Source organism: Myotis daubentonii, chromosome 7 (assembly GCF_963259705.1).
Source record: "Myotis daubentonii chromosome 7, mMyoDau2.1, whole genome shotgun sequence".
Taxonomy (NCBI): Eukaryota; Metazoa; Chordata; class Mammalia; order Chiroptera; family Vespertilionidae; genus Myotis; species Myotis daubentonii.
This window is the reverse complement of record NC_081846.1, coordinates 14945431-14965950: the sequence shown is the minus strand read 5'-3', so window position 1 is coordinate 14965950 and position 20520 is coordinate 14945431. Positions and strand designations below refer to the sequence as shown.

Here is a 20520-nt window from a genome sequence, read left to right as displayed (position 1 = left end):
ACTATTTTGACTTATAAAAAATAAGAAAGTGCTATTTCTCAGATATGTCATTTTGTAGACTATTCACTCCAATTACACGAACCATTGCCCTGCATGCAGCAAACTCCTAACCTGAACTAGTTTCTTTTTCCTTCACTTTTGCTTGAAACCACCTGAATGTTTAGGGAGTGACAAAGGGTTACTTACTTACTGGACTGGAGCTCAGACAACAGAGATCCTGTTCCTTATCTCCTGTTCTCCCTCCAAAGACAGTCCCCACCAGTCATTCCTGACAACTAGCACGGAGCGCTGCTCCTATGCTGCAGGTGTAAGGATTCTCCGGTCTTAACGTATGTTCACTCAGCACACTAAGTACAACCTGGAGCTTAGGTCTAACTCACATTTGTCACTCCCAGAATTGTCTGGAGAGCATTGAAATCAAGCCACATCTTGGCCCAGGCCATACATTTTTCAGTTCTATGAGAAGGGTAGGGTTTCCCCCTCCCCCACCCCCACCCCAGGCTGAAATAAAACCTTCTTTCTTCTTAGTTTATGAAAAAACAAGCTCAAAGTCCCTTGTTTTGGTCCCCCAAATGTATCTTAAATTTCAGTTGTAACCAGTCAGCGGAGGTGGTGGTCCCCACAGACTCCCCCCCATGCTCCTCTATAAGCCCTCTAGGACTCTTAGCATTTGGTTCTCTCTCATCTTTTACTGTTTACATCTGTCAACACTCTTCCCGCAGAAACAGTTCTCAGTAAAATGATGATGTAAAAAAATTTTAATTATTCTATTTTTTAAAACTTTAATTAAAATGATGGTTTTTATTCTTTAGATTCTGCCTGCTTATTTTTCACTATGGAAACGTAAGTAACTTCGGAAACACATGCCTTTATGTAGTGAATAACAAGTATTGAACTCATCATATTGTACACAATTGGGTTTAATGAATAAATCTTGACTTAACAAAGACTGATGACCCAAGTCAGGACAAAGCATTTCCAAGAGACAACATAGGATTCGGGGTAATTCTTTGAGCATGAAAGAGGTGCTCTTTCCACTCCAGTGCTCTTTCCCGTCCGTCGAACCATTCGCTTCCAGGCCGAGAAATACTTCCTCAAGTCTTCCCAACATCCCAGCTCTAGATCTTCATCCCACCACCCACCCCATTCCAGCTGGGGCTCTGGGGCCCCTGTAACCAATTTCCTGTGAGTCAAAAGCCTCCTGCCCTCTAGTCCCCCAGAGAACAAAGGTGCACCTAGATCCCTCCAGAAACCATTTCTTGGGAATTTGGTTTTATTTTTTAAGGATCTAGTAGGCCATCTATTTTTTGTTTTGTTTTAAACATACTACTTTTTCTTTATTTCCATAAACTTAGAAATGTCCCTTTTAGTTCGTCTTTCTGAAGTTAAGCATTTTACAGCTTAATCCCCTTTAACTCACAATTAGCCAAGATAACACATCTAATCCTCGTCTACTTCCCCGTGTGGCTGCAACAAAATGAAAACCAGACCCAACACCGAAGCTCCGGGCTTGCTGCGTTGTGTAGTTCTGTTTGTTTGCTTACCCCGCTGAAAGCGTGAAATCCTATGAACTCCCTGGGTCAACATCCCAATTTCCTATCCTCTTTAGGGAGGAAGTTGTCTTAAAGGACTAATTTGAAATTCAACACTCAGTTAAAGTCATTTTCTTCCTGGTCATTAGTATTCGATGTTGCACATAAGCAGTAAGATCATTCTTACAGATTTTTTTGTTTCCCCCAACCTATACAAACAACAGTGTAGACTATATACAAAAAGGCTGAAGCTCCACTTCTATTATTAAATAGACAATGCCCCCAAAGACTTTTTTTCCAAATACACTCCATAGCATCAACCAATAATAGCAACCCGAATACTCCAGAGAGAATGGGACCAACACCCACAGTAAGGCCCCTGGACTATGACAGCAAAGAGAACAAAGCGAACACGAATTGCCCTCCTCACCGGCGGCCCCTTTTGTGCTGTTCCTGCCAACGCAGCAGCCGGCTGCTATATAGACCCGCTGCCCGCCGCCGCCCATCCACCGACCCGCACGTCCATCCACCGACCCGCACGTCCATCCACCAGCCATGGGGAAGGTGAGCCGGGCGCGCAGGCCGGCGGGGGCCCCTGCAGACCGGCGGGGCCCAGGCCGCTGAGCCTCTCCTTCCCTTCCTTGCAGATCACCTTCTACGAGGACCGCGGCTTCCAGGGCCGCCGCTTCGAGTGCAGCAGCGACCACCCCAACCTGCAGCCCTACCTCAGCCGCTGCAACTCCATCCGCGTGGACAGCGGCTGCTGGATGCTCTACGAGCGCCCCGACTACCAGGGCCCCCAGTACTTCCTGCGGCGCGGCGACTACCCCGACCACCAGCAGTGGCTGGGCCTCAGCGACGCGGTCCGCTCCTGCCGCCTCATCCCCCAGGTGAGTCCGTCCCGGGTCCATCTGCGCCCTCCAGTCACACCCCCGCTCACTCACCCTGCAGGGCCGCAGTCTGCTTTCTCTGGCTGTAATGCTCCCTTTCCCTTTATTAATATCTTTAAGGTTTCTTCCATTGAAAAACTATGTGATGCAATGCTTTTTAAAAAAAATTTTTTTTTTCAGAGAGAGGAAGGGAGAGGGGGAGAGAGATAGGAACATCAATGATGAGAGAGAATCCTTGATGGGCTGCCTCCAGCACGACCCCCACTGGGGATGGAGCCTGCAAGCCGGGAATGTGCCTTGACCAGTAATCAAACCGAGACCTCCTGGTTTATAGGTCAGGGCTCAACCACCAAACCACGCTGGCTGGGCTGTGATGGATGGCTTTTAATTGAAAATTTTATTTCACTTTGTTAAAATTAAATTGACCTCCATTGGGCAAAAGCACGGCGGGATATTGTTCAGAGTGTCAAGGCCCACAGGTGGTGACTGAGCAGCTCCTTACTACCAGGCGGCCTTAGGATAGTGTCTGGGACCGTTTCTCTCTTTTTCTCATCTGTAAAATGGGGCCACTGGGAGTCACTAATGCCTACAGTTCTCATGAGGATGAAAGCAACTTATCTTACACATGACAAGCCACTCCTCCCCCCAAATATAAACTATTGTTATGAATGTCAAGGGCCCCTCCAGTCCTGCCTTTTGATTGGGCAAAACAGGTCACCAACAACGTGATTCCAACAGCTCCTGCCAAGCCCTCTTTACCCGAACCACAGCCTGAATTCCACCCTTAGGGATCCTCTGATTTGACTATGACAGAGTCTTGGGGGAAATGTACCACTTTTGTGAAGTTTGAAACCCCCTCCAAGGGTCTAATGCCTTGATCGGACCCAGACTGCCATGAGGAGCCTGGAAATCGGGGCACACCCTTTGCAGCCCTGGCTCTTCTGATCACAGACTGCAAGCTCTGGCCTTCGTTTCCAATGAAAGAGGAAAAGGCTGATAATGTTGCTCCACAGGTGCCAGGATCAAATTAGGAAACGTACCTGTGAGTCCTTTAAGGACCTCGGAAGATGCATTATCACAGTCTTTTATTCGGCAGAATGAATTGCTGATGAGAGCCTTCCGTGGCAAAGAGGATTTCACGGTGGAAGAAGGAAGACGCTGAATGGGTACCTGCTGGGTAGGAACAAGCAGATAAAAGAACAAGGGCTCAAGGAAAGACAGGATTGGCCCAGCACTAACCGCTTACCTTTCCGTTTCTCCAAAGGTTTTATAATCTCTTGATCTGTAAAGGCCTCTTTCATGATCTTGAGCTTCCATTTGTATTAATTACCTAAAACGGTTTTGCCGGAACATATATTAGAGCTGAGAACAGAAACCTAATCTTTATGATGGTGCCCACTTGTCAAAATTTTAAGAGTAACAGGACTTAACATAGAAAGGAAGATATTAAGGAATTGCCTATGCATAATTGCCACCAGTCTGTGCCTGACTTTGGGGAAAGCAATTTGACTTTCTCTGTCCCTAGCCTCTTATAATACTGTCAAGAGTCAAAATAATACCTGGCTGGTGTGGCTCAATGGTTGAGATCAACCTATGAACCCAGAGATCATGGTTCGATTCCCAGACCAGACACATGCCCTGGTTTCGGTCTTGATCCCCAGGAGGGGTTGTGCAGGAGGCAGCCCATCAGTGATTCTCTCTCATCATTGATGTGTCTATTCCTCTCCCCTTCCCCCTCCCCCTTCCTCTCTCTGAAGCCAATAAAAACAAATTTAAAAAAATAAATATAATGAACTCTTTTTAAAAAGAGTCAAAATAATGCCATTTGGCAGTGATATATTTGTCTTTTTATTTTGCATTATTTTATATCATCCAGTATGCAGAGCCCCAGAAGACCATAAGTCTATGAAGGAGAGAGCAAACCAAATATATAAAAGTGTTATTTAAAAATGGTACTAAAGCTCTGGCCGAATGACTCAGTTGGTTGGAGTATCATTCCTTACATTGATGTTTTTCTCTCTCTCTCCCCGCTTCCTCCCTCTATACATATCCTTAGGTGAATTTTTTTTTTTTTAAAGGATGGTACTAAATAGAGCCAGCATGTATGGTCGATATAGGTTATGACCCAAAAAACTCTAGGGAGCACCATTCATATCATGGTCTCCATGAATACTGACTTTTTGAGTTTTAGAGTGTACAGCCTCTCCAACTGTACACAGCAGCCCTGGTAGCGGAAGTCTCTTTCTTTAACGTGTTTAGCTTCGATACAGAAAAGATAAAGACATGTCCACCCCCCCCACCCCCCCACCCCCACCCCCGCCCAGAGCTGTGTGGGATTGGTTGCTGCCGGCTGGGTTTTCTGACTTTTCCTCGTCGGCCGATTGCTGAATCCACAGAGCAGCTCCCACAGGATCAGACTGTACGAGAGGGAGGACTGCAGAGGCCAGATGGTGGAGATCACGGAGGACTGCTCCTCTCTCCAGGACCGCCTGCACTTCCAGGAGGTCCACTCCTGCAGCGTGCTGGAGGGCTGCTGGGTCCTCTATGAGATGCCCAGCTACCGGGGGCGGCAGTACCTGCTGCAGCCGGGGGAATACAGGCGCTCCCACGACTGGGGGGCCGCCAGCACCCGAGTGGGCTCCCTGAGGAAGGCCACGGATTTCTATTGAAAGGTTTTTCCTCTACCCTTTCCTCCCTCTGGAAGCTAATAAACTATTTCCTGTGTGTTTCATGCAGCCATGCAGTCCTGTTTTCCTTTCAGGCTCCTTCGAAGGGCTCAGCAAAAATCGAGCTGGAATAATGTGCACTTTCTTACACGTATTAGAGGAAAGGGTGGTGTGGGGAGCAGTTACGAGCACAGTCTCTGGGGCCAGAATGCCTGGGCCAAGTCCACGTCCCAGCTCTAGGTGACCGGGCAAGCTGCTTAGCATTGCTGCGCTTTCGCTTCCTAATTTGGAAGATTTGGGGTAAGAGGCCTGTTCGGTGCAGTTCAGTTGGTTGGAGCATCACCCCTTACACCAGTGGTTCTCAGTCTTCCTAATGCCGCGACCCTTTCATACAGTTCCTCATGTTGTGGTGACCCCCAATTTTATTGTTACAAATTGAACATAATTAAAGCATAGTGATTCATCACAAAAACAATCTGCAATTATATATGTGTTTTCCCATGGTCTTAGGCGACCCCTGTGAAAGGGTTGTTCGACCCCCCAAAGGGGTCTAGACCCACAGGTTGAGAACCGCTGCCTTACACCAAAAGGTGGCAGGTTCAATTCCCGGTCAGGGCTTGTATGTAGCTTGGGGGTTCAATTCCCGGGTCACGGTGCATGCGGGAGGCAGCCGATCTATATTTCTCACATGGATGCTTCTCTTTCTCTCCACCCAGAAGGAAGGTAAGAGTGGTTTAAAAGCCTTTTCCAAAATCATGAATGGTAAGAGATTCTTTTGCACCTTTAAATATAGTTTGCTGTGCAGTGTATTCAGAGCATACTTACAATTTAGCCAAAGCGCTCATTGAGCAAGGGTAAGTATTGTTTTGAGGGCTGCGTGACACATCGTAAGCATTTCAGAAAGGAAGCCGAAGAGCGGCCTGACAGTTGTTGGGTGTTCCCTGGCTGGGGTGGCCCTTTCGAGCGGCTGGGCCTGTAGCAGAGCCTCTAGTCTTCGTCCTCCATCTCAGCACCTGACAGATCCACTTCTACCGTGTGAGCCTTTGGGTTCATGAGCAAGATGGATCCCACTCTTGTTCAAATATTTCCTCTACTTCACCTTCTAGTTCACCTCCTGTTCACTTGTGATTCCAACTCTTTTTTATACACTTCACATTTTTCTTCTCATTGTATGTACAGGATATGAGTTGCTTTACAGATGTCTTCATTAATATCCTTTAGAAAATAAAAGGATGCCTGGTCCAAATCTCGTTGCCTAACTTCCTGGGTTCCTCTACCCCTCTCTCATCTCTCTGGTCTTAAAATATCCCAGATCAATCTAAGCGTATTCGGAGATGACAAGCAGTAGGCAGATAATAACAGTGCCTCCTCCACTGCCCATCCTTGCACTTAAAAGCCACAACCAATCGATGTGTCTCTTTCACATCGGCGTTTCTGTCTCTCCCTCTCCCTCCACTCTCTCTAAAAATCAATGGAAAAAATATCCTTGGGTGAGGATAATAAAAAAATCCTATATAATAAAAGGCTAATATGCGAAGTGTCCGGTCGACCTGTCAGCTGTTCAACCAATCAAAGTGTAATATGCTAATGATATGCTAAGGCCGCTCAACCACTCACTATGATGTACACTGACCACCAGGGGACAGACAGTTGACTGGTCAACCAGTTGCTATGACGTGCACTGACCACCAGGCGGAAGATGCTCCAACTGATAGGTTAGCTTGCTGCTGGGGTCCAGCCAATCGGGGACTGAGCGAGACCGGCCAGACACACCCTGGAGCCCTCCCTCAGCCCCTCCCCAGCTGGCCAACCTCCCGCATCCTTCCCCAGTCCCCATCGTGCACCGGTGGGGTCCCCCGGCCTGGCCTGCACCCTCTCGCTATCCGGGACACTCAGGGGATGTCAGAGAGCCGGTTTCAGCCCGATCCCGCAGGCCAGGCCGACCCCACTCGTGCACGAATTCGTGCACCGGGCCTCTAGTAAAAAATAAAAGCCACAACCTCGGCTCTTTAGAATAACACCCAAGCTGTGTGTCTTGAGGGTGCCTTGAACAGTATCCTCCGAGTGATGTTTGTCTCTGCCTGAACTCTCCTGCTCCCAGCTTACTCTGGTCTGAAAGGTGAGAATTGTTGATGTAGCTCAGCAATATAGTTCGTGTCCTTCTATCCTCTGGGCTTTGCTAAGCATTCCAGAACACCTCGACCATGTGTCCCACCTGGAAGGGGAGCACTGCCAGGCAGCCCAGGCCCCAGAGCCTCCCCGACACTCCAGCTTTGAAATGTATCCTCTCCCTCGCCCTCAGACTTTGTGGCCACCTGCCTCTCCCTCTCAGGGTCCTGGCTTAGAAAATAAGATAAATCCTGTCTTAATCTCAATATCTTTTCATTCCATGAAATCAAACTGGCCCATTCTAAACTGTCTTACCATCAGAGTCTCCATGAGCCAGCACAGAATTGCTCGAGGTGTAGCCCTGGCTGGTGTGGCTCAGTTGGTTGTATGTCATCCCATGCACCCAGAGGTCACCAGTTCGATTCCCGGTCAGAGCACATGCTCAGGTTGCAGGAGGCAGCTGATTTATGTTCTCTCTCTCTCTCTCTCTCAAATCAATAAAAACATTTTTTTAAAAAGAATTGCTTGAGGTATAGAAAAACCTCCACACATTTGATGGCCAGAAAATAGACGTGTTCAGAGTATTGTATGTGGCGACAAGGAAAACAGTAGTGTGTTTCTGCTTTAATCTAAGCATCATTCTCCAATAAAAGAAACCAGGGCTCCTAAGGAGAAGTGATTCATTCCAGGGCAGGAGCAGAGAAAAAGACAAGATGAGTCTGGAACACCTCGTGGTACCCAGAAAGTAAGAAAATGCTCAAAGGGAGGGCGCGAGGAGGGGAGAGACACAGGAAGCAAGCTGGTGCGCGCCTAATGACAAAAGCCGGGACCCTGAGACTGCTGTCTCTCAGCTTGCCCCGGGCTAATGAGGGTTCAGTGTAACTGCCACCCTCCGGGGAGCTTTTAAAAACCCGAGACACGGTGGGAAGAGCCCGCTTTCCTGCCCCCTCCTCATTGGAGCCATCAATTTTAACATCTCTATTGGCTCAGGGGCCAACAAAAAACTTCCCCATGTGGTATAACACACACAATTATAATGGCAGAGATAAAACCTAATTGGCCCTGTTGCGTGCCAGTCGCTGTTGAGGTGATTCTCCACTGAGGCTTACGGCCCAGGAAAACACTGCGACTCTTTCAGCATCTGGAATCTATTTGCAGACACGGAGAGCCGCCTCGCTGGCACGTGGCCTGGACGGCCCAGCAGCGAGCGGGGGCTGAGCAGCTGCTGAAAGCACGGCAGCCCGGGAGGCCGGCCTGCTGTTTCCACAATGTTTCTTTCTGCCACGCAGCCAATAATAATAATCGTCCACAGTTACAGCGTTTGCAGCGCCTCTGGCGCCGGGCCAATCATTCACATCCCTCTGCTGGTTCCATCCTTTCCCAACAACCACAGGAGGTCGGTGCTGGCGCGTCTGCTGCAATCAACAAGGGTGTGAGTTCAGAACAGGGATGGAATGATCCGGGCCCGGGACAGGCAGGAGCTGGGCCCGGATTCGGAGCCAGGGCTCTCTGACTGCAGAATCCTCACATTTCACAGCCCCTCCGCGGGGTCAGGACACGCGTGAGCACAGGAAGGTGGGGTGGGGGACAGGAGCTGGTGTACTCCCTGGATGTGGCATTTCTAGCGGTGATTTGCCAGAAGGAAAGGGGCAGAGGGAGAGGCGGAGAAAGGGCCCCACCTAGAGGACTGGAAACAGAAGGAAGGGGTCTTTGAAACGAGAAACAGCTGCTTGGGAGAGTTCAGGCCTGTAACACTCAAGAAATCAGACTGGATTTGTCATTTCTGTCGTTTTAGGGATCATCAGCAAGAGGATAAAAGGTGTGGCTAGCTTGAGTTCCTGCGTCCAAAAACCATTCTTGTAGCACATTTGCAGGCCCGGAGACAGCAGTGAGCGCCCCTGCTCCCCCGCCCCTCCCCCTCCCCCACCCCCCCTTGGCAATCCTGCTTCGTCTGGGAGGAAAGGGTTTGATAAACCATCGCTCATGTTCCAGAGCATGATACCATCGGGCAGTGGCAAGGTTTTCTCAAAAGATCACCTGCACTGTTACACAGGGAAGAGCGCGAAGAAGTGCTGCAATGTCCCAGTAAGCTGCCCTCGGCCAGGGAGCGTTAAGGATGCTTTCCAATAACAGGAACCTGTCTCTGTGCTCCCGATGAGAGAGGACAGAGCAGCTGGACCACAACCAACTGTCTTGTTCATCAGGAGGGAGCTGGGTCACCCTGCCCCCTTCGAAGGAGGGGCTAGCTTGAGTCTGTGAGAGCAGGCCAGGGACCCCTCCTATGACAGGGGGATTTAGAAATGGGAGTGGGTTCCCTGTTGAAAAATTTAAATTTTTTTTATTTTTCAATTACAGTTTACATTCAGTATTATTTTGTATTAATTTCAGGTATACGGCGTAGTGGTTAGATAATCATATCCTTTACAAATATATATTTTTTATTTACTCCTCACCCGAGGATATTTTTCCATTGATATTTTTAGAGAGAGTGGAAGAGAGAGGGAGATACAGAGAGAAATATCGATGTGAGAGAAACACATTGATTGGTTGCCTCCTGCATGTGCCCTGACCAGGCCCGGGCTGGGGAGGAGCCTGCAACCGAGGCACGTGCCCTTGATCAGAATCGAACCCGGGACCCTTCCATCTGCAGGCCGACACTCTATCCACTGAGCCAAACCGGCTAGGGCTACAATATTGTTGACTATATTCCCCTATGCGGTACTGTACATTCTTGTGTCTATTTTGTAACTCTCAATCCCTTCACCTTTTCACCCCGTTTCCCAACCTCCCTCCCCTCTGGCAACCATCAATCCGTTCTCTGTATCTCTGTTAAATTTTTTTAAAAAGAAAAAATGGGAAACCCATGTGAGTATCATATGATTATTGTTAATTATCTTGAGTTGAAAATGTTATGGACTTTTTGTTGTTGTTTTTGTTTGGAAAAGGGCAAGTTTCGTTCCTTGCAGGACTAGGAGGCCTGAGATCTTAGAAGACAAAACAAAGAGAAAACTTCAGCTGGAAGCAGAAGCTGAGAAGAGCCCGGAAAAGTGAGCACACCTGGGAGGCGCGGGGTTCCTGGAGGGACGGGAGCAGAGAAGGGCTCCTCCTCCGACGAGCACTGACTGTGTGAACCGCCGAGTTCCAGGGAGAAGCACGGGTCTGAGTGCTCACAGTGTTCAAGACCAGACAAGACGCGGCAGCGCCTAGAGATGCGTCAATCAAAGGGATTACAGGAGCTGGAGAAGGAGGGACATGGAGACCTGGCCAGGAGCCAGGAACACACCGGCTGGGCTGCTGCTCCAGGCTGGGCTGCTGGCCCAGCAGGGAACTCAGGCAAGAAGGGGACGCCGGTCAAATGTCACCCCTGCTCGAGGGAGAGGAGGCTGGTGGGCAGAGAGCTTGATGTCCAGTGGGAATCTGGGATTTTGTTCACCTCCGTTGCTTCTTTTCATTGTTGTTGTTAATCCTCACCGAGTATATTTTTCCATTGATTTTTAGAGGGAGGAGAAGGGAGAGAGACAGAGAGAGAAACATTGATGTGAAGGAGACATATCAATGGGTTGCCTTCACATACGCCCTGATCAGTCTGCAACCGAGGTACATGCCCTTGACTGGAATCGAACTTGAGCCCCTTCAGTCCACCGGCCAATGCTCTTTTAACTGAGCCAAACTGGCTAGGGCTCATTGATTTTTAGAGAGAGTGGGAAGGAGGGGGGAGAGAGAAACACCAATGTGAGAGAGAAATATTAATTGATTGCCTCCTGCACGTGCCCCGATTGGGGCTGGGGGTCAAACCTTAACTGGGAATCAAAGCCGAGACCCTTTGGTGTGCGGGCTAATGCTCCAACCACAGTGGTCAGAGCTCACCTTCATTGCTTCTGGGATCGCTGGCTGTAACCTGTGCTGGGTCCTAAGTGACCAGCCTTTCTAATGTCTTGGTGAGACCACTTTCTCCTTGGCTTGATAATTAGAAGAGCAGAGCCTGCAGGCCACGGGTATCGCTGGCAGCTGGGACGCTTGAGCAAGTAGGGACTGGGCCCAGACACAGGTGAAGACCTGCTATGCCAGCCAGGCATCACTCAAGCAATAGTTCAACACGGGTTAACTGAGCACCTATTCTATCCCAGGTCCCAGTGCTGCTGAGTTAAGCAGAGGAATTTCAGAGACGGGGAGATGGTACTGCCATTAAAGCGATGGGGAAGGAGCTGGCGTTGATCATTGATCGAGCCCTTACCTGCCAGTCACCATAGCAGGTTCTGGGAATGCTCGGAGGAATAAGGGCCTTTCCCCTTTAGGAGCTCAGAGTCCAGCAGGAGTGCCAGACCCACAATTCACTTGAGTTAAAATGCACTTCACCGGAAGGCTCTGGGGACGTGAAGGGCTTTGAGGCGCAGGAGAAGCCCGCGAACTCTTCCTGGGTAAGTAAGGAGAGCCTCAGAGCGGGGTTTCTCTTTCTCTGGGGCACTGACCTTGGAGAAGGATTTTAAATAAGACTGAGAACTTAGCAATTGAGAAAGAGCAGAAGGACGCTGATAGCACCAGAACAGCCTGAGACAGGGTGAACGCAGAGCTATGGCCGGGCCTGGTGCCTTGGCGGGCAGAGAGGAGCCAGCATGGCCGGAGGAGCGGGTATCAGGAGTGGGGGAGGCGCAGGGTCAGGGAAGACACTGGGAAGGTGGGTGGAGAAGGGCAGGGGTACTTGCAGATCACAGGGGACCAGGGAAGGCATTCAGCAGGCTGGTGCCATTGGACCTGTTTCCTTAAAGACAAAGGACAGACCAGTGGGAGAAGGGACGCATGCAGGGAACCCAGGGAACCCCAAGAGCATCCGCAGGGAACTGGGCCACCTACACATGGTCCTGCCCCTTAGAGGCAGCTGGCCATACCCCCTGCCTCCTGGGGAAAGGAAGGCCCAGGGTGTCAGGATCTTCCAACTTTTCATGAAAATCTAGAATTGTACCTTCTGACGTTAACTATCCTCCCACCACCTTGACTTTTAATACTGGCTTAAAGTTTTAAAAATCATCCCAGCCTGCATGGCTCAATGGTTGAGCTCCGACCTATGAACCAGGAGGACACGGTTCAATTCCCAGTCAAGGGCATGTGCCCGGGTTGTGGGCTCGATCTCCAGTGTGGGGCATGCAGGAAGCAGTCACTCAATGATTCTCATCATTGATGTTTCTCTCTCTCTCTCTCCCTCTTCCTTCCTCTCTGAAATCAATAAAAACATATTTAAATAAATAAATAAATATATATATATTTTAAAACTTTCAAAAATAATCACATAGGGCAAACAAAACATCCTCAAATTTCTGTACAATTAGGAACAAAGGAAGGATCGAAACTCCAGAGAGTATCATTTGGTAATTAAGCCCTGAAATTAGACAGACCTGTGTTTGAATTCTGGTTTTCAATCAGCAACTAAGCAATCAGGAGGCCCGGGGTAAGGTCTGTAGCCTCTCTGAGCCTCATTATGCAAGGTGATTGGCAGGGTTGTTGTGAGGGTAAATAGTGCGTGTTAAGCATTGAGCACAGGACCTGGCGTGTGATCAGGCTTTAATCTGTGTGAGCTTCTGTTGTTGGCATAGCTACTGCATTATCGTTACTGCGCGTTGTGTATTGTGTTACCGTGTAGTCAACGCATTATTCTTCTTTTCATAAGTTAGAGTTGAGGTTGTTCTTTAGAAGATTTAAAGCACCACAAATAACCACTACAACCTTTAAAAAAAAACAACCCTCATCTTTCCCTAGATTTGGTACCCATAGTGGTAAAAAAAAAAAAAAGCAAATAATGTAGCTGGCGTTATTTATCTTCCAGAAAACATAAACCTGAAATCATCAAATCTTTCTCTCAAGAGTATGTGCTAATTACATTGTTTAATGAGCCCCATTCTTTCTCTCACTTCTCTCGAAGTCTTGCAAATAAGTTTTTAACTCAGAAGAAATTTTCCAGCTTACTTTCTCAACAATAATGGAGTTTGGTAGACATTTTAAATACCCGAACCTAAATTTAAAATTAAAGGCAAAGTTGGCAGCTTAAAGGACCCTGAGTGAACAAGTATCTCATGGCAAGAGCTAGGTGTTCAATGCTTTACACCAGGGGTGGGGAACGTTTTTCTGCGAAGGAACATTTGGGTATTTGTAACATCATTCTCGGGCCATACAAAATTATCAACTTAAAAATCAGCCTGCTCTATTTGGTCAAAGATTTAATTAATTCACCCCTAATGCCTTGGCAGGGCCAGACCAGATGCTGTTGTGGGACTTATATGGCCCGAGGGCCGGACGTTCCCCACCCCTGCTTTACACGAATCCCTCAAATATTTTGGGTCCAATTACGCTCTGAGGGCATTCGGTAGATTAGCAGTTAGGTTTGACCAATACTGGGGTTTCATTTCTGCCTTCTAGCACAATAGGAGAGGTAAGATCAACCCACATGGGGTCAGAATGTACATAACCCTGAACTGACACCACTGTCATATTGGGCAGGACTCTTCCAATAGCAAGTGACTGAACACTAACTCTCGAGGTTAAACAAAAAGAGGACTTATTGGCCCACATAATCGAAGGGCTTCAGGCATGCCTGGAGGCAGGGGTTCAAGCAGTCACTCTCTGGACCCTCCGTCCTCCTCAGCTCTGCTTGCCCCTGGTGGCTTTCCTCTCCACAGGCTCTATCCACGTGGTGGACCTCAACAGCTCCAGACTCTCAGCATTCTAGAATCCCAACGGAGAGCTCTAATAAAGTCTTGGCATTGAGTCTCATTGGCCTCGTTTGAGTTAATTTCCCTTTTCCGGAGCCAGTCACTGTGACCGGTAGAGTCGAATACTAACAAATGGCTGAGATGGAAGTTTGGCCTAAACGCTGGAATTGGAGCACAGAGTCATGGGACCTAAGCCGCATGGAACGAGAATGAGGAAGAGGTGTTTACTTGAGGGGAAAAAGGGATTTAAGAAAACGGAATAGATTCCAAGCAGGAAAAAATTCCCAGCTGCCTGCCCCCAGGTGATGCTCCCACGTGCACTGCATGTAGCAAACACCTCTGCCACTCAGCAGGCGCTACCAGCTCCGTCACTACGAGGGACCCAAGCTGAGAGTGCGGCCTGTTGGTAGCACCTTTGATTTCTCAGGTCAGCACACTGTCAACTTCAAAGCAGAATGTGGTTTCTTCTTCCTGCGAGTTAGAATGCTTTTTCAAAAACCGTGTTACTGGAAGGATTTAGGGTTTGGTTGGAACTTCAATAACAGTGAGTAGACCCTGGGATGGAATGACTGCACTAAGTTGTAGGATTGTTCTACCATGAACTGTCTGCAACACGGGGCCAATGAACTAGCTGATCTCTTCATGGCAAGTCTGGGGGTGATCTACAAAATGACCCCAGCTCTTTGTATGGCCAAGTCTCCCCACAACTATATAACTAGTGTTGTCCTTTAAACTATCATCTCATGTTGATAACCAGACCTTGAACTTCTGACAATTCCTGAAACCAGGACTTTGTAAAGCCCCCACTTATAACTTCTTATGGTAGGATTGTGCATCAAGAAGAGGTTGAGATTTTGGGGTCACAAGCTTTGAATTCAAGTCTCCAATATGCTTCTCTTTTGTGTCTAATTTGTGCTTTTTGTTTGACTGAGATAGACTTGACATATAACATGATGTTAGTTCCAAGTGTACAACACAATGATTCGATATTTGCACATATCGGAAAATGACCACCATAATATGTCTACCTGGTAGTTAACATCCATCCCCACACAGAGTTACAATTTTTTGTGATGAGAACTTTTAAGATCTACTCTCTTAGCAACTTTCAAATATACCCGACAGTATTGTTAGCTGCAGTCACCAGGCTGCGCATGACATCCCCATGACATGTGCTCCTTGTCAGCAGCTCTCCGAGCCTCGGGTTCCCTTTCTCTCAAACCCCAATAGGAATTCCTGCCCTGCCGACCTCACTGGCTTTTTATGAGAAGCAAATTTGATAATGTTCGGGAAGCCAGCATTTAAACTGGAAAGCGTTCTGCTTAATTGTAGGGTGGACACGTGGGGTTACTCTATCGTAAAGCTGCTGTTAGAGAGCCTCTCGACTTCCAACACATTCCTCCACGCTCCCAAGTGGGCAGCTGTTCCTATTCGAATAGCTTAGTAAATGTGGCTAGACGTCCATTTAAAGCTTAGCTTGCTCGCCTTTCCTTTTAGGGAAACAAAACCGTATTTTCTCCTTTAATAAGTTACACATTAATTCGTGTATTTTTATTTTTTTCTTTGTAATTAATCTATTTTTTTACCTTTAGAGTATGGAAGTGTTTCTGGAGACAATATTTTTTCATCTGTATGTTATTTCTGGCTGACATTTTCCCATCTTGGATCCCTTTCCACTTCTTTCCCTCATACCCGACACGCTCAACTTCACACTCCCCACCTCAACCCCCCCACCCCCTTCAGGCAGGAAATGACACGTGGCGTACACACACACACACACACACAAACACACACGAAACACATGGTCAAAAGACAGAAAGAAAATTAGGAAAAAGACAAAATTTAGGGGACCCAGAGAAGGGTGTGGACAATTGGGTAGAATTTCAAGCATTTGGACAAGGAGAGAAAGAAATTGCCAAACCGTGTGGAATGAATTGAGGGGAGGAGAAGGGGTTGTGAGTCCTCGCCGAAGAAGCCCAGAGCTCCTCTTTAACAGCTTGTTTCTTTAGCCGCCCAAGGATATGGAAGATCGTGCTCAGTGCAGGAGACACTGCTGTGTTACTACTTCGGATAACTTAAGCAGCCTCTTGTGGTTTTAAGTAAATGTAGATTTTGGACTTTGGATTCATTTTTCAAAAAGTAATGTATACAACAACATGAATGAAACTCATAAATGTACTATTTGCAAAAGAAGCCAGATGTAAAAGAATACACACTGGCCCTGGCCGGGTTACTCAGTTGGCTGAAGCATCGCCCCATACACCCAAAGGTTGCAGGTTCAATTCCTGGTCAGGATGCCTGTGGAAGGCTACTGATGGATGTTTCTCTCTCACATTGATGTTTCTCTCTCTCTCCCTTCCTCTCTCTCTAAAATAAATTTAAAAAACTATCCTTGGGTGAGGATAAAAAAAGAGTGCATGCTATATGATTCCATTTTTATAAAATATAAATACAGGCCAAGTGAATCTATGCTGTTAAAAGTCAGGGTAGTGTTACCCTTGGGGTGGGGTAGGGAACAGGTGGGCTCTGGTAATGCAGTATTTCTTGATCTTGGAACTGGATATGTGGTATGATTGTTTGTGGAAAATCATGTAATTGTCCACTCACAATGTGTACATTTTCCTGTAATGTTATACTTTAATTTTAAAAATGTAAGTAGCATCAGTTACTTTAAGAACATGTTGAGTGCAGTTGCCCTGACCTTATATTTTCCCCTACTTGCTGCGGTCAGGTGGAGTGAAGAAGTATGAACAGTTGCCATCCAAGGCCTTCATTGCTCAGTTATTCATTCATTTACCACGTTTATTGAAAAATGATGTCAGAATACAATCAAGTTAGAGGAGCTGGAAATGGATGACAATCAAACAATCACCCAAATCAATATATGAGATGGTGAGGAGGCAGAGGAACTCTCGGGAAAGGCCTCTCGGAGACCTGAAGGGTGAGGACATGTTGGCAGTTGAGGATATCAGAAAAGAACGGTTGTCTGGTGGCGTTTACATATTACACTTAACTTGTCCACTAGAGGGCGACCACAGACAGGCGTTTGTGGCGGGTCCTAAACCGGTCAAGAAACTGAGGCTGCAAGTTCCCATAGCTTTTGCTTAGTTTTACTCTGGTTGACAGTGTTAGAGGAGCACAAAACACCCAGGAAAAACTGAAAGTCGAGTGTAAATTTACATGTAAATGTTGCTTTATAGTCTTGCCCAATAGTATAATGCGGATTCCTACCAAATGCCTAATGACCTTAAAAAGAAAAAAGATAAAATGTTGAAAAGGAATGGTTGAAATAATATTTCTTGGCTTTTACACATCCTGAAAGAGCTGATCACAAGTTACAGATAAGCTATTACTATTTATGATTTATTAATGCCTTCCCCCCATGCCCAGGTCCCTCCTATCTGCGGCACCTGTCACCCCCTACAGAAAGTATTCCACTGTGGCTCTGCCTCATAGTAGCATCTGTTTCTCACTGAGCCAGCTAATGAGCAAATCTAATTTTACATGTTGCTTTTGCAGACAAAAGGCGGGACATCCTATTAAATGATCATGGTTGAAATCAGGATTAAAACCAAGATATTTCAGCCTGGTCGTTGTGGCTCCGTGGCTGAGTGTCAACCTATGAACCAGGAGGTCAGGATTCGATTACCGGTCAGGCACATGCCCAGGTTGCAGGCTTGATCCCCAGTGGGGGTGTGCAGGAGGCAGTGATTCTCTCTCATCACTGATGTTTCTCTCTCACTCTCTCCCTCTCCCTTCATCTCTGAAATCAATAAAAATATATTTTTTGAAAAATGGGGGGAAGGGACCTCAGAGGTCACTTTGGACTACAAAAACACCCTGAAACATACCAGGAAAATGATTGGAAGATTCTTAAAGCTCCTAAGTCTGATAAAAATGATTTTGTGCCCACTGAAGCTAGCGCACAGATGGAAGGAGGGATATTATGAAATCGTGTGAGAGAGATCACATTGCTGAAAACTGGTGATCAGCATTAAGCAACCATGATACAGATCTTCTAAGCAAAAGCAGAATTCTGCTTTGAGTGGAATGCGTTTAAAAGAATTAGAATATATTAGAATCAACTGGCTTTTGCAGGCAAATGATCTAATATCCTTCATTAAATATTTAAGCAACGTTAGTAGTTTATATGAAGTGGACAGCTTTTTTGCTTTGGCAAACAAGAGTGAAATAGCTGAATTAGCAACATCATTAATGAAAAGACTTTTGTGAAGGAAAACATGCTTTAGCAGAAGAAACACCAGAGGAGTAAATGTCGTGGACTATTCTTTGTAAAGTCCAAAACTGTTCTAAAATCTGAATTAGCAAAAATAATGTGGATGTCAGCCTTAGCTGGTTTGGCTCAGTGGATAGAGCATTGGACTGCAGACTGGAAGGTCTCAGGTTCAATTCTGGTCAAGGGCACATGCTTGGGTTGTGGGCTCGATCACCGGTATGGGGCATGCAGGAGGCAGCCGATCAATGATACTCTCTCATCATTGATGTTTCTATCTCTCTCTCCCTCTCCCTTCCTCTCTGAAATCAATAAAGATATATTTAAAAAATAAAAAAGAATAATGTGGACTTCAAGGGCAACATCAGAGAAAGACGGTATTTGAATCCTTAAAAAGAGGTAACAAGTTTATAATAAGCAACATGCACCTAATGACCAGCCTGAAGATACTTCTGTCAATGTAAGAAATGTCCAAACCTGTGGAGAACTTTTGAGTGTTTTGAGCCAAAGTGAAGTGGGGACTGGATTATAGGACAGTGAGTAAGACAATGTGCTCTCTTGACAGTGCTTATTTCAAAGGTGTGTTAACCTAGATGCACAAAAAGAATGGGCAGGGCTTGCTTACAGTAAAGATAACCTTTTACTAAAGAAGTAATGTGCCCGGGGCTACCCACAGGACATGCCCAGTAGGAATTTGGTCACTGGACTTCTCAGATTTATTATAAAGCCCCTTTTTCATCCTCACTTCTAGACACACTCTCAACTAATGTCGACACAAAATGAAAGAACATTCAGTATCTGGAATATTTATCATAAAACGGATCATGACAAGCAGATAAGTCAATCCATGTTTGATGTGTTTTTAAATTTCATTTTAAGAATTATAACTTTTAAAATATAAATGTTGTCGAGTGTGTTTCCCTCCACGTCCCGCGTGGATTAGGGTTCGGGATCTGAAAGAGGAGCCGCACACAAATGAGAGAGAAAAGAGACAAGAGACAATTTGGGAATGTTGGGGAGCCAGGCGGGCAAGTCCAACTCAAGGAGAGGAACTTCCACCTATGCTCAGGCCGCTCCACCCTTTTATTTGATCTGAGGTAGCCCTAGGGTGAGGATGTTTGTCCGGGGTAGCCCTAGGGTGAGGAGGTTTGTCCGGGGTAGCCCTAGGGTGAGGAGGTTTGTCCGGGGTAGCCCTAGGGTGAGGAGGTTTGTCCGGGGTAGCCCTAGGGTAAGGATGTTTGTCCGGGGTAGCCCTAGGGTGAGGAGGTTTGTCTGGGGTAGCCCTAGGGTGAGGAGGTTTGTCCGGGGCAGCCCTAGGGTGAGGAGGTTTGTCCGGGGCAGCCCTAGGGTGAGGAGGTTTGTCTGGGGTAGCCCTAGGGTGAGGAGGTTTGTCTGGGGTAGCCCTAGGGTGAGGAGGTTTGTCTGGGGTAGCCCTAGGGTGAGGAGGTTTCAATGACACACAGATACTATCATGATTAAAGGTAGGGAGGTTGCTTCAGCTACCATTATCTAGATTAACTGCGTGGTGCACAGTCCTGACCTTTGCTAGGACTTCAAAGGTTACTAACTTTTGGGGGGTCTCTGTCTATGCTCAATTAGTGTAGACCATAAATGGACTCCGGCAAAATGTATTATTTTTAATTTTTAAAATCACTTTGTTTGGTATTTGTTTTGTTACTATTTCCTTCTTTTAATATTTTCTATTATCAAATATCTATATCAGGTAGAGATCATTTTTACATGTAATTGAAATGTAATATAATCCTATATCAATAGATATGTACATAATAATACTAAACCATGCATTTATTTTTTTTTTCCACAGTAAATTTCAGAAACTTGTAGTATAATCCTATCACAGGAAGATGGTTCACTGTTTATTATGTCAGTCACTGTTTAAAAACATGTAAAGAAGGTATTCTGGAACCATCCAGAATAATTTAGGATTTTGACAATTCCCAAGACTCCCTAGGAATCCCAATGTTTTGTTCCAGAATCCTGAGGATTAGTGTCCATCAGGAATTTGCAAACACTAGTCTAGTGCCTGGCACCAAGCAGACACTCAGCATGTGTCTAGACAGGGGGTGGGCAAACTTTTTGACTCGAGGGCCACAATGGGTTCTTAAACTGGACCGGAGGGCCGGAACAAAAGCATGGATGGAGTGTTTGTGTGAACTAATATAAATTCAAAGTAAACATCATTACATAAAAGGGTACGGTCTTTTTTTTCAATAGTTTTATTCATTTCAAACAGGCCGGATCCGGCCCGCGGGCCGTAGTTAGCCCACGGCTGGGAATGAATGGACGTTGTTTTGTTTAGTTGCCCAAGTCCCGGAACAGGGATGTGAATGTGACCAATCTATGCATCCTGGCCCTCCTTGGCCCACA

The 20520-nt window shown here is 46.7% G+C and overlaps 1 protein-coding gene across 1 annotated transcript; it reads left to right on the top strand.

Annotated features, from left to right (window-relative positions):
• The first annotated feature begins 2057 nt into the window (after positions 1 to 2057).
• On the top strand, positions 2058 to 5157 carry LOC132237918 (gamma-crystallin F-like). The gene is made up of 3 exons (XM_059702460.1): positions 2058 to 2096; positions 2180 to 2422; positions 4819 to 5157. The coding sequence occupies exons 1-3, from the start codon at positions 2088 to 2090 to the stop codon at positions 5089 to 5091; spliced, it is 525 nt and encodes a 174-aa protein (XP_059558443.1). The 5' UTR covers positions 2058 to 2087; the 3' UTR covers positions 5092 to 5157.
• Positions 5158 to 20520: the final 15363 nt, after the last annotated feature.